The sequence below is a fragment of the Ictidomys tridecemlineatus genome, chromosome 7 (assembly GCF_052094955.1).
Source record: "Ictidomys tridecemlineatus isolate mIctTri1 chromosome 7, mIctTri1.hap1, whole genome shotgun sequence".
Taxonomy (NCBI): Eukaryota; Metazoa; Chordata; class Mammalia; order Rodentia; family Sciuridae; genus Ictidomys; species Ictidomys tridecemlineatus.
This window is the reverse complement of record NC_135483.1, coordinates 192,006,784-192,024,578: the sequence shown is the minus strand read 5'-3', so window position 1 is coordinate 192,024,578 and position 17,795 is coordinate 192,006,784. Positions and strand designations below refer to the sequence as shown.

General features: G+C 43.8%; 1 protein-coding gene across 5 annotated transcripts in view; it reads right to left on the bottom strand.

Annotated features, from left to right (window-relative positions):
- Positions 1-3,164: 3,164 nt before the first annotated feature.
- The window catches only part of Eif4e2 (eukaryotic translation initiation factor 4E family member 2), a 29,567-nt gene continuing 14,936 nt past the window's right edge, over positions 3,165-17,795 (bottom strand). For 2 of the 5 annotated variants that reach the window (XM_005326426.5, XM_078018243.1), the window contains 2 exons: positions 11,860-11,938; positions 3,165-5,727 (listed from right to left, as the gene is read on the bottom strand). In XM_005326426.5, the coding sequence (XP_005326483.1) occupies positions 11,893-11,938 (46 nt within the window). In that variant the 3' untranslated portion in view covers positions 3,165-5,727; positions 11,860-11,892. Of the gene's footprint in view, positions 5,728-11,859; positions 11,939-16,868; positions 17,133-17,795 lie in introns of those variants that run through there. The other 3 variants (XM_005326425.4, XM_078018242.1, XM_013359173.4) reach the window with 2 other exon arrangements.

Sequence of the window (17,795 nt, the reverse complement as noted above, 5' to 3'; positions counted from 1 at the left end):
TACAGTTTGTTTTTAAATTTTTTTAAAAATTATTGATAGACCTTTATTTATATACAGTGCTGAGAATCGAACCCAGTGCCTCACACATGCCAGGCAAGTGTGCTACCGCTGAGCCAGAGCCCCAGCCCCTGGTGTACAGTCTTTTGAACTCTATATATTCTAGACATTAATCCTATGTCAGAAGAATAGCTAACAAAGATTTTTCTCTCATTCTATAGGCTCTCTCTTCACAATTTTGTTTCCTTTGCTGTGTAGAAGTTTTCTAATTTGATGCTGTCCCATTTATTAACTCTTGGCATTATTTCCTGAGCTTTAGGAGTCCTATTAAAAAAGTCTTTGCCTGTGTGTAAAAGCTGGAGTGTTGACCTTATTTTTTTCTTCCAGGATTTGCAGTCTCTGGTCTAATTCTGAGGTCTTTGATCCATTTTATTTTTGTGCTATTGTGAAATTTAAATGAAATATTGATGTAAAGTAATTATAGTGCCTAGCAGAGAGAGTCAGTTTTCAGCAAATGGTACAATTTATTGCAAAAATGCTGGTCTTGCCCAGAGGCAACATCTCCAGCAAAAACCCATCCCCCTACTCTCTGTACTTCCAGAGTTTGGATGAGTGAAGGTCACCTGCCCACTGGACTAGGCCCAACTGACCGTACTTGAACCACAAATCTCCAACAGGCCCTCCTATCTCCATGCCTTTCCCCTTTCCTGAGCTCCCCAAAGACATCCCACTGCTTCCTGTCATCTCTCTATCATCATGTGTTCGTCATGCTGCCCAGGCAAGTGTTTGCTAATGGACATTCTGAGGTTTGTAGAAGCCTGCTGTGAATGCTATTGGCTCAAACTAACATCTCAGTGAGCCATGTTTCCATAAATTGTTGGAAGAGAGGTAGGTTCTTTGTCCAGGCATCTGACTTGAGGTCATATATAAGTAGGCCAGTGGGCAGGATTTGGCTAATACTTTCAGCTGACAGCAGGACTGCAGTCAAAGGAAAGCAAACCCAAGGCCATGAGCAGATATAGGAGAAACAAGAAATGTCCAATGTGGCCAGAGATAGAGCTCAATTTTTTTTTTTTTTTTTTAGAAAAGTTAACTTTATCCTCTGATCCTTAAGTAACATTGTTATTATATATTCTGATGGAACTATGGCTCAAGTAGAGGAATCAATAGAGCCCAGAGATTGATATGTTTGCAAGGCCTCACATTTCTTCATCTTGAGGAAGAGAATGAGAAGTTCTACAATTAGTCATTTCTCCGGGGCAGAAAGGGTTGCTTTTGTGGCCCTGGGAATAGAAGGGCCTGTAGATACCCAGGGGCAAAGCGGGAGTGGGTAGCATTCCGGTTCTTGCCTCCGCTCCACATCCATTCTTTTTAACTGTGCTTTTGTGATACTGGGGACAGAGCTCTGCAGACACTTCCACTTTGCCAGCTGGCCCCTGCCGTGTTTTCCAGAGGAAGCAGTTTGTTCCACAGATGCAGGGGACTCCAGCTGCCATTTGCAACCTGCTCAGAGGCAGCTTCCTAACAGCTTCAGACACAACACCAGAGAAGCAACACCCATCCTCACTCAAGCTCTTCCCCAACTGCCATCCCCTGACCTGTCTTCTTTCCTTCTTTCTCCCTGAGGATGGAACTCAGGGTCTCATGCATGCTAGGCAAGCACTCTATTACTGAAAGATATACCCACAGTCCCTATTTCCTTGATTCCCGAATACTACTTTTTGCTTTTCTTTAGTTACTATCAATTCTTTATGTCATATTAAAATAATTTGCATGGTTTCCATTTCTTATTTGGACCATAAACTGACATATATAAAAAACTTTATCTAGGACTAGAAATGTTGCAGAGTGGTAGAAAGATTGCCTAGCATGTGTGAGGCCCTGAGTTCAATCTGTAGTTTAGGAGGAAAAAAAAAAATCTCATCTATTAAAACTGTCTCAAGACTGGATTATTTTTAATTTCTCACTAAAAATATACTGGATACTACAGGTTTGTTGTGCCCCCCCCCATTGGGGATTGAACCCAGGGGTATCTAGCACTGAGCTACATTCCCAGCCCTTTTTATGTATTTTGAGATCGGGTCTCACTAAGTTGTGGACGCTAGCCTGAAACCTCAGATTCTCCTGCTTCAGTCTCCTGAGTCGCTGGATCACAGGTATGCATCAATATGCCCACCTCTACATTGTCTCCCAAAGGCCCCCACGTTAAAGGGTTGGTCTCTAGCCCATGGCACTACTGGGAGGTAGTAGAACTTTAGGAGGTAGGGAATTGTGGGAAGAAAGTAGTCATTAACAGGCATGACCCTGAAGGGGTTATTGGGACCCTGCCCCTCCTCTTCCTTTCACTTCTGGGCCACCATGAGGTGAGAAGCTTGCCTCACTACAAGGTGCTGTCTCACCACAGACCCATAAGCAATCTGAAACTTCCAAACCTGCAAGCCAAAGTAAACATTTTCTTTCAAGTTTAACCTTAGATATTTGTTATAGTAACAGAAAACTGACTAATAACTGAGGCTTGGAAGGAGTTTTTTCCCTTTGAATTTCTCATGGGTGCTGGTCATTAGCATGCCTCAAAAGTTAATCTTTAGACCAAACTACTTAATATAACTATTAATAAACTATTTAATATAAATAAATATTCCAAGCTGAGGTCTGGAGTGATTTCTTGCCTCAAAATCAAATTCTTTGAATTTCTTCTTCTCCAGTATTCCTTGGAGAATTAACACCTATACTTGGATATTAAAAATGTAAATTGAGCCGGGTGCTGTGGCATACACCTGTAATCCCAGTGGGTCAGGAGGCTGAGGCAGGAGGATCCAGAGTTCAAAGGCACTCTCAGAAATGGTGAGGTGCTCAGCAACTCAGTGAGACTGTCTCTAAAAAAAATAAAAAAAAGAAAAAAGATCTGGGGATGTAACTCAGGGGTAAAGCATCCCTGGGTTTAGTTGCCAGTATTAAAAAAGGCAAACTGAGTTGCAGCAATGATTATAGTAATTAGAGAATATTTCATAATAAACCTACATCAATGTAATCAGCATCCTCTGACTATCCCTCATATGGGTTTAAGAATGCATTTAAAATGGACACTCCCACACTGAAGGGCAGATGTAGCAGCAACAAACCAAAAGAGTCCCTGCTTCCCTTGTATCAATGAGTCCACGAGCTGGTTCTTGCTGGTATTTCCATTTATTACAGCGGCAGACAACTGCTCTGAAAGTGCAACACCATATCCCCTGTCACAGCCGCTGCTCCTTCCTCACTGGCAAGTACTCGGAAGTTCACTCTTGGAGCTCTGTGGGCCAGGAGCTTCTCTTTGGGTGGAAAATCATTGCCACTGCCAGTGTCACAGGGAAAACACACACACATGAACAGAAGGGTACAAAGAGAAGGGCACTGGAGAGGAGTAAGAGCCAATTTCAAAGAGAAGCCCCAGAAAAGGGGTTGGACAGAGCTGCCCCAAACTGTGACTCCTTTTCTCCAGTGGCAACCTAGCCAGCTGGTCATGTTAGCCCTGGCAGACCTTTATTCCCTCTAGAACAGGTGACGCCGTGACCAAAAACCATAACCGTGTCACATCTTGGCATATCAGAGGCCTATGGAGTCAAAATAAATGGAGAGACCTCTCAAGCTAGTTTGGAAAAAAGGGTCGTGTGGATAAACTGACTGTTCAAGCCATCACTTATGCTGTTAGGCAGAATATCTGAGAGAACGCTGGGGCAAGATGCTGTCTAACAGCCTGTTCTAATCAACATAAGGTCAGCATATTTTTGATGGGAAAAAAATAACTGTCAAATACTACAATGACCAAAGGAAGGGGAAATATGAGCAGCTCTAGAAAACAAAGGAGATTTAAAAAAATCTAAAAAAAAAAAACCAACAACAAAAAAAGCTAATCTACGGACCATATACCTAAGCACTAGGCCTCACAAACTCCCACTCATAAAACACACTGTCCACGTCCTCACATACCCACATGCACACAACAATCAAGTAGATGCCCAAAGGCAGGCAAATCCAAATGTCTGCTTTCTTTGGAATTTACATGGCAATCTGAGTTTAGGCAAAAGTGAAGACCTCCTGGGGTCTATTCAAATCTCCAGACGCAGCCTTTGTTCCCCACTAGAGCCAATGTTGCTCCTGGCTTTGCCTGAGCCCTTCACAACTGTCTGTACAGCAGAATGCATTCTTCATATTCCTGGAGTTTCAATCACTATGAGATCTTCTTCTTGGATCTAACTTCATTTGTAATGGAAGCACCTCCCTCTTGGCCCTTGTACTCCTCTGTTTTCAGGAAGCATCCCCAGTGGTGATTTGAAGGGGTCAGGAGTTGGAAAGTGGGACGAGAGTAAGATAAATACAATAAGGGAATACCTGTTACTCTCATATAATTCCTAAGACCAAGTGGCAAGGATCCCTCAGGCTTCAAGGATACATTTTAAGGAGAGGCCTTAATTTAAGGTACTGTGATCTCTGCTCACAAGAGCCAAGTAAGACAGTGCTGCTCGGAGGTTGTGGGAGGACTCCTGCTCATTACTTACTTGAATCCTAGGTGCTCTTTTGACCTCTCTGGCTTCGGTCCTTCTGGGTCACATCACATACCTTCTCTGATGAGGGACTGGTTGTTTTAGAAGCATACCTGCAGTGGCCTTCGCCAGCTCTGTGTGGGCATCATGCGTTAGCACACGTCTGCTACATACATACCCAGTGATAAGGACTGAAAGGAGGGTTCTCCAACCACCACAGACAGGCACAGCCATGCAAAAAAAAAAAAAAAACATTCACCTTTTCTCCAGGGTGGTAGAATATACACACTAAGTGTTAATACCTGGCAATAGCCAGCTGTCACTTCCCTTCCTCAGTGAGGGGCATACAAGAACCCATAGAAGCAGGCTTGGCACACACACCCTGCTCATAGGGGAAAATGTTTCCATCACTGCCTTCAGCGCCAAATCCTGCGCTTGGGATCTACATTATCATCTAGTTCCCTCAAACTGGGTTCTGCTCAAGCTTACCAAGACATACTCTCTAAGCCATGCCAGTGGGACCAGCGTTCCCACCAGGTTATAATTCTAAGTGCAGCAGTGCCTAAGGAGGAGAGAGTCCCCATAGGAGGGAAACTGGAGAGTGTAAGGCAGGAGAGAGGACACAAATTCCTGGGCAGTCATCACATCAATAACACATTTTCAGAGAGCGGTGGCCTGGGGGAGAGGATGAAACAAATGGTCCCAATAACTTGGTGGCAGAGCTGGTAGAGGCATTCGGTTACTCTGGAACTCTGCAGAAGCTGTTCCTCGATGCACAGGCATTCATAATACTGATAACGCTCATCCACAGCTCCGGCCTGTCCACGTGGTTACAGAGCCCTTCGCACAGCAGGAGAGGAGCGCAACAGAGGGCCTGGAAGGCCTCTGGACAGCACACAGCAAAATAAAAGGCTGCACTCCCCCCTCCCAGAAGCCCCTAAAAACAATGTCTATTACAAAGTCACGTTTTCCATTTCTCCGCTTTATAAAGTCAGCAATGCTGGAGGGTGTCTAGCGGAATCCGTCCTCCAGGAATGAGTGCAAAAGGGGAGCACATGGCTCACTGACGTCCCTTCAGCGGGTAGACGGAAGGACTGGAAGAGGCCTTCCATCCATTTCGGACAAACACACACAAACAGAAAAGGATTATTGCCAGCTTGTGTACTTTCACAATGTGATTTTTGTATTTCGAAAGCTTGAATTGTCCCTGAAAGAGAAAACGGGAGAAAACACAGCATTCAATACATGGACTGTCTAGACACAACCACACACAAATGGGGAGGACTCAACTCAAGCTCTTGGACTCTCCACACCCCAGGGCTTTCCTTCCTTGCCAGTCTAATGCCAAACAGTGACCTGCCTCCAAGTCCCTGCAAAAATTTCTACTCAGTTGTTTGCAGTAGTAATTAGATAAGAAACTATTCTAATGCAGACGAAAAGGGGGCTGGTAAATATCAATGTCATGGCACCCTGTACAATGTGACCCTATGCAGCTAGGGGAAAAAAATTTTTTTTTCTCCTAATATGGAAAAAGATTCCAAAGATCCACTGATTCTAGAACAGTGTGTGTACATAGTAACCATGTTCATGTGAGTGGGTGGGGAATAAGGTTATACACATAATTGCTTGCTTAGACACTAAGAAACTCTTACAGGTTCCATAAGAATCCAGCAACAGCAGTTATTTGGGGCAAGGGACAGAAAGGGCACAGTAGAAATGGGACAGATGAAGTAAAGTAAAGCACACAAGGGAGATACACTAAACCAAACTGTGCATATGATAAACAATCCAGCCATATGATAAACCAACCCAGCCATCTTCAGTTTAAAACACAAAAGGAGGCTGCTCCAGGAGGTGCCCTCTAGGCACCTTGGAAACAGCTCTAATTTCTCAAGAAGTGTGAGGAGGGGGCAGATCTCAACACATACACTCTTAGCAGCCTTTCACTGGACTCAGGCAGGTGTGGTCATTCATTAGTAAACTTTCCTGTCCTCACTAGAAATCCAATGACATCTTAGAAGGTCACAACACCATCCAATCTCAAAATTTCAGGGATTTTAAAGGCCACCTAGCTACTGCCCCAGCCTAGTGCTTCAGGTTCAAATTTGCCAGGAATTCTCATTATTCTAGTTTCTGAAGTTGCTATTTTCCATTTAATTTTAAATTTGTAGAAATTCTGGCTATTAACCAGACTTGTGATATTGGTCCAAAGTAAATAAATATTTAGAAAATATGCTGAGCCCAGACAAATGACAGTTTTCACCTGCCCCTGGCTGATGGAAGAAGGACAAGAAGAACCAAGAGCCCTATTCCAAAGAGAATGACTAGTCAAGTAAAGGAGGGGTGTGTGGGGTGAGGTCGGGGGATGGGGTGGGATGGGATGGGATGGGATGACTCGTGCAGATGGGCTCAAGCTGGCAGAAATTGGTGTTTTTGCCAAAGTCCACAGGTTTTTTTTTTTAATAACTGACATGCATGACCATGTGATTCATTAGTCAATGGTTGCTGAGCATTTCAACTGCTTTTGCTGAGGAAACCAAAGGTTGAATGTAAGGTTAATGGGTGGCCATATTTTTAAAAGACCAGTGTTATAAGAAAAACTTTCTAAAGGTGGGCTGTGGTTGTGGCTCAGTGTTAGAGCATTTGCCTAACATGTTTGAGGCAATGGGTTCAATCCTCAGCACCGCATGTAAATAAATATAAAATAAAAATCCATTAACAACTAATAAAAATATTTTAAAAAAAAACTTTCAAAAGGACAGATCCCTTTGAGGTAACAAAAATAGCTAGTAAAGAATGACAAGGAATCTATTTGATCATACCACAGTGAAAAGCAGGCACATTCGCTGGCTGTGCATTTCTGAGCTCTAGGTATGATGTGCCCTATCACCAAGCCTGCATTTCAGAGGACTGTTCATCCTACATACACGGAATGTTAAAGAAAGCAATTTTGTGAGAAGTTGTTCTATTCTACTTCTTTCCCTGTATGACCCCTCTATGTTCAAGAGCCACCGGATAGCACTGGTCTATCAGGACAGGCTCCACTTTTTTTTTTTTTTTGGAACTGGGGATTGAATCCAGGGGCACTCTACCACATCCCTAGTCCTTTTCATTTTTTATATTGAGACAGGGTTTCCCAGGTTTGACTCAGTTTGCTATTTTCCTGTCTCAGTTCCTCAGTTGCTGGGATTACAAGTGTGCAGCACCAGGCCGAGTGGGACACCACTCTTCTTGTTAGAAGAGTGAACAGACAGGTAGGGCTGTGGAAAGACAAAGTCTGAGGATTTTTCTAACTGAAACTGGAGTAAGGGAGATGGCAGGTGGGGATCCAGCTGTCCACCTGTTCAGTGGTGTGAAGAAGAGGATTTTCAAGCTAATCATTGCCATAACTGCTCAGTTAATCTTCTGGAAAGAAATTTTGTACTGAAATAAAGTCTTCTTTCGTAGCAGACAAACTGAAGAGTTCTACCACTTTCCATTCGAATATTTAATACTTAGTTTAATTCTTTCTCTTATTAGAAGCCTGATTATAGTTAGAAAACCTTCTAAGTCTTATTGTGTAAGATCCATTTGCAAAATGGAAATAGGGAGAACTCCAGCTGAGTTTTCCCAGAGTCTGATTTTTTTTTTCATTGTTGGTCGTTCAAAACATTACATCTAATTTGATATATTTCACAGTTTGATTCAAAAGGGTTATGAACTCCCATTTTTACCCCGTATACAGATTGCTGAATCACATCAGTTACATCAATTACATTTCCATTGATTTACATATTGCCATTCTAGTGTCTGATGAATTCTGCTCTCTATCCTATTCTCTACTATCCCCCCTCCCCTCTCCCCCCCTCCCCTCCAGAGTCTGATTTAATAGAAAAAAGTAATGAGGGCAAGTGGCCTCGTGTTGGTGACAGCAAGGACCTGTGGCTATGGTCCAACCTTTCTAGAAAAGGGTGGGTTCAGAAAAGCTGGGTGCCAAATTTAATCAAAGAAATGTGTTCACCTCAAACTAGCTGGGGACAAATATTCAACTGAGACTTCCCTCCAGGTTGCAGTATAGAGATTAGGTGACAGGGAAAGGGAAAATGTAGATAAGAAGTGGCAGAGGTCACAGGCAATGTTTTTTTTTTTTTCTCTTTATGTACTTTTGTTCTTTTAAAAGCAAATTAGAAATTCAAAAATCTACCATGAATTCCCCAAAGCTAGCCCCTTTGGTCCCTTGGCCCCCTGGCCCTCTGGTCGTGCGGTGATGGTGCAAGGGCTATGCTTTGGTACCAAACAGGACTCAAAGAATTCCCAGTCCCACAGCTTCTAAATTCACATTCCCAGAGGGAAAACTGTTAACCAAATACTCAACTAGCTTCCTGATCCATTTTGCCTCAAAATAGTATTTCTAGAGAAAGAGAAAAGTCAGCTCTGGAATAATGAGCAAAAGTAGGAGTTAACTCCTAAAGGTAGGTGAGAGAGAGCAAGACTCTCAGCCAGAGAATGCCTCCCCTCTTGGAGTTACCTGTCACTGTGCTGGCACCCAGCAGGAACACTGAAGTAACTCCGGGTCCTCAGGTGAAAGCTGGGCATCATCCAAGCAGGAATCCTATCTGAGTCTCTGCCCTGAAGGGTGGCTTGGAAGGGGCACTCACGATCAACCTACTGACTGACATGCACATTATTTTCAGGAAAATGTTCCCTGGCTATCAGCAGTCTACCCCAGTAGACAGTCCTGGCTCTCTCTCCTCTCCTTGCATATTCAATAAAACTGCAAACTCCTTCTAGGTTCAGTGGGGATGAATTTCCATCTCATCTCCATGAGCAACCATGCCAGTGTACCTCCCAACAATAGAGACCTCTGTCCTATGCAAGCCAGCCAGCTGTCTAGGTAACAGGATCCTATCCCAGGGGCTAGTTGGGATTTCTACTGAAGCCATGGTGAAAGAAGTGTACTTTTTGTAACAGAATTCAAATAAAATGGTCCTAAAATACTAGCAGTTATAGATAATGACATAAAATAGCTGATAAGGTAAGGACAAACATTTGAGGTTTAAGAATTATTTAAAGAGCAGTTGTTCTGCCAATTTTTTCATAGATCATGATCTTTTTGTAAGTGGGGGAAAAGGGATGAGTAAGAGATGGCCGAAGTACTGTGGGCTCTAACGTGGCAGATCAAACAACCAGAGCAGGGCATCCAAATCTTAGCACACCTTATGCTGAAAGCAAGGCTCAGGCAGTAGAGATGAAATATGAATTCCTCTAAAGACTGCTAAGGCAATGAAGTGAGTTGATTCTTTTGGTTCAAATTCGAACACTCTTCACTGACTCCCAAGGCTGTGCTTCAAAGAGAACACCTAAACCATCAAGTGTACGAAAAGATAGGGAAGCCACAAAAAGAACAGGACTATACAAAAGCAATTATGCAAGTATATGGCTTTTCAAAGCAATTCAAAGATACATTTCCTGGGGGATTTAAGGTCTGCTAAAGGGAGAGGGGCTCATTTTAAGTTGTTTTTCATTCTGACTACCCAATTTAAATACTTGTTTCACGAAAACTAAGACTGACAATTTTTTTTTGGGGGGTGGTGGTGGTACCAAGGACTGAGCCAACAGGTGCTCAACCACTGAGCCACATCCCCAGCCCTTTTTAAATTCTTTATACTTTGAGACAGGGTCTCGCTAAATTGCTTAAGGTCTCGATAAGTTGCTAAGGCTGGTTCTGAATTTGTGATCCTCCTGCCTCAGCTTCCCGAGCTGCTAGGATTATAGAATTATAGGCATTTACCACTGCACCCAGCTCGGTGGACCAATCTCTAAAAAGAACAATTATTTGATGTACTTTAGGAAGTAAACCCTTCCAACTGAAACCTTTCCTCACATTCACTATGAGCACTCTTAAGTAACTTATCCACTATTAGAACTGACATGATGAAATGAAACTGACATTTCATTCCTTCTTTTGTGTACTAGCAGCCATCTTGAAATTCTATATCGACAACATTTTGGAGAAAAGTTTTAAAACTGGAATTTAAAAAACCAGGTGTTATCATTTAAAACTTGAATTTATAATAATGAAATCAAACTATTTAAAGGGGGCACCATCAGTGTGTACAGGAACCCTGCAACTGCTCGTCTCTAGATCATAATGGTTGATCCTTGGCTACTTGCTTCTGTGACCTACAACATCATCTGTCTTCCAGTTCCTCTGAGGAAGGAAGATCTCCTCTTCTGGAAAAACCTCATTTCCTTCCTGGGAAGGTGGGCTTCAAAGCAGCTATTGCAGTTAATGTGTTCTAACTTCAGAAATACCCTATTTCTCAGGGATGGGAGTGGTAGAAGTAGCTTGATGTCCAGAAGCAGACTCTCATCTTTGGCATAAGCAAATGCTGGCCTTCCATCCATTCCCCCAATACTGAAAATATACCAAATTCTTTTGCTGCAGGGCCAGACACATTTATTTATTTGTGGTACTGGAGATTAAACCCAGGGATGTTCTATCACTGAGCTCTATTCCCAGTCCTTTTCATTATTTATTTATTTGGTTCTGAAGATTGAACCCAGGGGTGCTCTACCACTGAACTATATCCCCAGTCCTTTTTGAGACAGGGATTTGTAAGTTGCTTGAGAGTCTTGTAAAGTTGCCAAGGCTGGCCTTGGACTTGTGATCCTCCTGCTTCAGCCTTCTGAGTTGCTGGGATTATAGGCGTGCATTACTGTGTCCAGCTGGACTGGGTACTCTTTTGATGGAAATGTAAACACTCTTGAAGTGAATGCTTTAGCTGTCCCAAGCTTCCCAATTTCGGTGTCCCTCCCTGACAGAAAACATGTGCTGGTCCAGTTAAAGTACACCCTGCAACGGTCTTAAAATTCACCCCACCTACACTGACTTTCATTGTTAAAACTCTGAATTTGAATTTGTATTAATCTTTCCTCACAACTGACAGACAATACCAGCAAACAAGAGACATACCTCTCACCTAACCCATAGTAGGGTCTATGGAACTGCCCTTTTAGCCACAGAATATTAGCACATGGCTTAAAAATGGCCATATCTGAGCAAAATGAAAAAAAGTTTGAGGCACATTTACCATTATGAAATGTTAGCATTAGAAACTCAGAGGCCTGTTGGTCCATGGAATTTCATTTTCCAGATGGGGACAGAAGCCTAATAAGGTAAGCGACCTGCCCAAGGGTTCCCCAGGAGTTATGACCAAGGAGAACAGGAACCCAATGGTATAGGGGTTGTTGTTTCTGAGGCTCAGGGTAAATGGGCAGAGAGCATCCCCTTGGGAAAAGGGCTCCCGTGGCTGAGAGGTATGTCACAGAGTTACAGAGAAGGTAGACAAGGCCCTACCCTGAGTGTGAGAGACAGAGGGGGAGCGTCCGATCAGCGGCCGCTGCTGTTCACCAGGCCATGAAACTCCTCCCAGGCCCTGGCAAACCAGAGACAAAAAACACAACAGCACATTCATATCAAACACTTTGAACAGAGAGTAGGCACCATCACCCCACCTCCCACTCCAGATGCCCTTCAGGCTGAGTGGAGCCACAAGAGCTGGGACCAGCACTTGCCCCGAAAGACAGGTGGGAGTAACCTGCCCCAGGTGGGAAGCCTGGCCCTCACTATTCCTCAAGGACTTGCCAGTGCACCTTCAATGAGGCTACAGGGGAATCCACCAAGGTCAGAGGTGCAGCTCAGCCATGACCAGAAACACTTTCAATTCACTGCAGCAAAAAACAGCATCACCTTCTTCCTTTTCTGCCTCAGGTCCCCTAGACAGGTGGTGGAGACAACCTTTCTTACCAGGCCTCATGTGCGGGTACAGCCAAGTACTCAACTGCATTATGATGTTTAAAGATGCAATGAAGAAAACATACCATTTCCTTTTCCACACTTTCAATCTTCTAACTCTTCTAAACTCAGACCCTGTGTCAGGTTCTGTTTTCTTAAAATGCTCACGTAAGTATTATCCTAGAATTTAAGCTGTGTAGGTCATGGCAGGTCAAATTTCCAGGGGAAATTTGCTCATTACAAATTTCAGGCTGATTAACTCAAATTAGAAACTGGAGTTAAGAATGGAATTGTATTTGGAAGGGTACACATGCTTGCAGAGTGGTGCTCTCAGGACTGCTGGGTGAGGAAGGAAAGGAGGAAAACAGACTGTCACAGGTTCTGGAAGCCCCACCCACCTCAAGTGTCCTTAGAGGAGCTTATTTGCTATCTTTTTTTGCCCTGGCCACTTCTCAGTCCCTAAGTGTTAAGTTCCCTAGGAATTACACAAAATTTGGTTCTTTAAAATCTAAATTTATTAATAATTATTCCACTCTTGGCTTAAGTTGATGACAGCACCCAGGGTGACAATATGCCATGTCCCTCACTACATATTTAATGTTATGACCACACAATATACTTCTTCATCAGGTCTTCCACAGGTCACTTTTTATTTTTTTTTTTTTTTAAGAGGGGGGCTGGGGATGTAGCTCAGTGGTAGAGTACTTGTCTAGAATACCCAAACTCTGGATTTAATTCCCAGCACAGGAAGGAAGGAGGTAGTGAGGGAGGGAGGGAAGGAAGAAAGAGAAGAAAGTAGGGAGGGAGGGAGAGAGGGAGGGAAAGGGAGAAGGAAGGGAGGAAGGGAGGAAGGGAGGAAGGAAGGAAGGGAGGGAGGAAGGGAGAGAGGAAGGAAGGAAGGAAGGAAGGAAGGAAGGAAGGAAGGAAGGAAGGAAGGAAGGATTGATTTAATAGAGACCTAGTACAGCTTCAAACTTCTAGGCAATGTTTATACCAATTTCATTATTTCCCTCATTTGAACAACAGCAATTATAATTAGTGGTTTATAAGAGAATGGTTTCTTCAGAGAAACCATTACTAAAGCTACTAGCATATACTGACTGATTTGAGGAAAACATGAAGAACACTTGACAAACATGCCAATCTTTGCCAGCTCCCAAACTCAATATCCCACAGCAAGATGTACACTCCATAGCCCATTCTGGAGAGATGGTGATGAGGTATACTCTGTGAGCCCATGAGTGACATCAGAAGGTGTCACTGTACTCTTTAGTCCAAATAAACAAGGGCAAAGCAGAATCCAATGCCTAAGCAACAACCTAGAGAAACCCCTTTCTTTCTAACAGTGAGATTTAAAATTTTTTTTTAAACAACTTAGGTGTTGACAAGATTATACAGCCATGCTGAAGCTTCATCTCATGCATTTTTGTTTTGTTTTCAGGAAGGCCCGTATCTACCACACTAACCTAAACAGAGCAGTTCACTGGGTTAAGAGCCTGCAACATGGACTTCAGAGCTCTCCTCTAGCCCATTCAGAATTAAACTGCCCTTCCATTTTCTTCAGAATAATTAATAATTGGGGTTGTGGCTCAGCTGCAGAGAGCTCACCTGGCATGGGCAAGGCCCTGGGTTCAATCCCCAGCACCACATAAAAATAAATAAATAATGATATTGTATCCAACTACAACAAAAAAAAAAATATTAAAAAAAGATATCATGTCCAACTAAGAAATAAATATTTAAAAAGAAAAAAAGAAATATCTTTACTGTACATTAACCCTTGGCATGAAGAATCTGGATTCAGTAATTCCTTGCATGGATTCAATGAAAGTAAAGTAGCTGGCCACAGTATTTGGTATAATCACAGGCAAGTCAGGTGTGAATATTCTAGCTACTTTCTACCAGACAGCCTAGGTATATTAGGTAAAATCAAAACTTTCTTCTTTTAAAGGTAAAAAAAGAGCAAGTTAAATGAAAAAAGTGACCTATGACTAGAGTTGTTAAATTCAGACTCATGACATGGTAACAAAGAGTCCTTTCAAGTCCACTCATCCCACCTCACTTACCAGAAAGCAAATTCTGAGAGCAGAGAGATCATTTCTATGTAAAATCAGAGATCTCATTTCTATGTAATTCTATATTCTACCTCTCCCCACCTCCCTGAAGGGTTAGGGTGGTGCTCATGCAGTTTGACTCCTGCCAATCAGGACTTCCTTTGTTTTGAGTATTGGCATGGTGGCACAGAGCACAAAGACAAAAGCAAGCCAGTAACCATAATGGGGTGACTGAAGGGCACAGGCTATGATTTAGCCTTGACAGGAGAAAGGCTTGGGTGATCCTTTCCTATATATTCAAGTTCAGTATTGAAATACAACGATGGCTAAAGAAAGTCCTGATAATTCAACCCGTCTCTCCTCTGGAATAAAGAGGAACCACTCCTCACAAAAGACAGTGCTGTTTTACATGGCTCTGTGCCCAGCTTTATCCTGATGGTCCTAAGATTCTGGCTATTATGAGGTCTATACTCAAAGCAGGGCGTAAGCCAGGCAAGTCACTTGATACAAGGTCTCAAACCTATGAGAACTCAACTAGCAACTGGCCTCATTAAATGGAACCAGGACCTGAGCAAAAACTGTCTAACAAGTTTCATATTTCTTAGGGGTAGTTGGCAATAAACAAGGACAAAAGCCCTCCCAGCAAAGCAGTTCATTACCCTCTTCTATGGGCAGCGAACAGTGAACATCTCTTGGCTCACCTAGGGTTGCAGCAGAAAAAGGCCATAAGCAGTGTATACTGGAGGAAGGTTGGCAAGTAAAACAGGTAAAGGACTAGAGCAAAACACAGCAAGCTAGAGGGAGGAGCACATGACTGAAGAACCCAAGCCAGTCCTAAAAATACCCTCTCACCCTACTCTTTCAGGAGCCCTAACCTCCAGAATACTTGCAAGACCATTCTGGGCTCTTCCTTCATTTTCTTTGTTTTTCTCAATTTCCAGCAGCTGATATCACTTAATTCAAAGCAAAGCCACACCTATCGAAGATCTACAATGAACAAGCAAAGCAGAACCAGTTCTGACTTCTGCTCATATGTGGCTGGGGCCCAAGGGGTCTCAAGGTCAGTTTGGTGCTTTCTGAAGGACTCCTATTCTGGAAGCTGACATCAAGCTCATCCCCTAGAGTAGTTACAACGTAGCTGAAATTAAGGTCAATGCATGCAACATGACAGTGGAAGGCAGGAGGAAAGAGCCAGGTCTTTTTCTTTTTTGCAGTACTAAGGATGGAACCCAGGGGTGCTCTACCACTGAAATACATCCCAGCTTTTTATTTTTTATTTTGAGACAGGGTCTTGCTAAAAGTTGCTCAGGCTGGCCTTTAACTTGGAATCCTTCTGCCTCAGTCCCCCAAATCCCTGGGATTACAGGTGTGTGCTATCACACCTGGCCGGAGGTCTTTTCTGACAAATGCTAAAAACGCAGAGAACAGATCTTTCCATAAACCAGCAAATCTCATATATTCTACCAATTTTGGGAAATGCAATAAACAAAGAAGCAATGACACAAATATTCCCAGAACATCTGAACCCAAGGCACTAGCCCCAATGTGTATTCTGTGGGATCCTGAGCCAAGTGGAGATTGGAGTTGTCAGAATGGCACAAACACAGAGTGCCGCTGCCAAAGTGGAACAGCCATCTGGAAAACAGCCTTATCACCACTTTCACTCCTGAGAACCTGTCAGGCATCCTGACCCAGCGTACCCAAAAATGACTATGTTTGATTTTGATGGTAGCTTCTAAGAAAAACTAAAGTAACACGAGGCTTGCTGAAACTTTCCAACAGGTTAGGGACCTGAATGCAGCACACAGAAGCCAAAGCCACAAAGTGCACAAAAGGCTGGTATGTGCACAGTACAGTCTCCTGAGTGTCAAACTTACACCAGAGGAAAGCACTCCCCACCCTAGACCCTGAGGCACAGGAACACTGGGCTGGGAGGAAGGGAAGGTTATCACCATGAGATTGGGAAGCAGGACTTGTTGAAGAGGAAGATGATCTGGCTCTACAGGGAAAGCAGAAAGGGAGGAGGCTGGCAAAGAATCTAGGGTTTGGGCAGCTTCATACCAGCCAGAACACCCCATAAGCACAAAGCAAGGAAGCTATGTGTATGTCAGCCACACACAGATAGAAGCAGGGCTTTACCTCCAAGCAAGAAATTCTTTGAAGTAAAGGCAAACAGAAGTTAGCAAAGCAAAGGTCAAGGATTCCCCTTTCCAACCTTTACAGACTATCAAGCTCAAATCAGAAACCACTCTGGTCATCAACATTAGCTAGATGGGAACTGAATTCAAGTACCAGGAAATGGGGACTCAGTTTGAGAGCTAGGTGTCACCTCATTACACCAGGCCTCAGCAGTCCTGGAACAAAGTACCACATGATACTACATAATGGGCTCATGGCAATGAGGCTGCATTCCCTGGATGGCTTTGCATGAGGTCTGTGCCATCCCTTAACATGGTGACAGTCAGTCCAAAAGGCCACATCTTGATGCACCATAAAGAGCAAGAGCATGAGACAAGCTAGTTTAGCACCATTTATTTGTGATCTCAGCTGTTGTTGTAGCTGCTGCGTGTCAGCCTGTTCTCAAAGCATAACATGCTCTTCCACTCCTCTTGTCCAGGACAGAAGGGTCTTCCAGGTGGCACGCCAACAGAACAAGAGACTCCGATGACGCCAGCTTCAATGATGGTGCCATCCAGAGAGGGAGAGGGTCATGGCACATTCAACCGCGGCTTCCAGAGGTTTTGAAAAAGGAGCCTTTGGGGGCCCAGCCTGCCTGGCATTCTAGTGAAAGTGCAAAAGGTAGCTCATTGGGATAGGAAAGAGAGGAGGGCACAAGGGAAGGTGGCATCTGGGTCTCAAGGAGGATGTTCTGGCCCTATGGCTGCAGGGCTGGAGTCCCAGAGGCAGGTCTCTGGGGAAGCAGCGTGCAGTAGGCCAGTCCTTCCAGCAGACTATGGCGGAAGTCCACACGCTCTCCTAGACTCTGGGAGGACCTACACACTCTACAATAGTTAGGACGAACTGCCTTGAGGCATTAGAAGGAGAACAGCAGAGAGGGGAGAGATGATGAAAAACACCTTTCCCTTTCCTGCCTAGGTGCAAAGCTGGCTTTGGGGATGGGTGTGGTTGAGTGGGGGGGATCTTGGGATCCTTGAAAATAAAGTCCCAGAACTCTCCAGCCTGGCCTGAAGCTGGCAGGAGAGTAAAAACTGTGTCTATCCCTGAACAGACAGCAAGATAGATTAGCCTGGAGAAGAACAGTGCTACTACCGGACTGCTGAGGCAAGCAACCAAGGCCAGGCTAGCTAGTAACTGCTGGTGGTTACAGTGAGTCACAGCCGGTCATTTGATTTTGAACCAACTTCTGTGGCAGTGTTCCCAGTTAAAAGCTGGTACTTAGCTGGTAAAAGCAAACTCCACCCACACCATTACCTGTGCATCCTC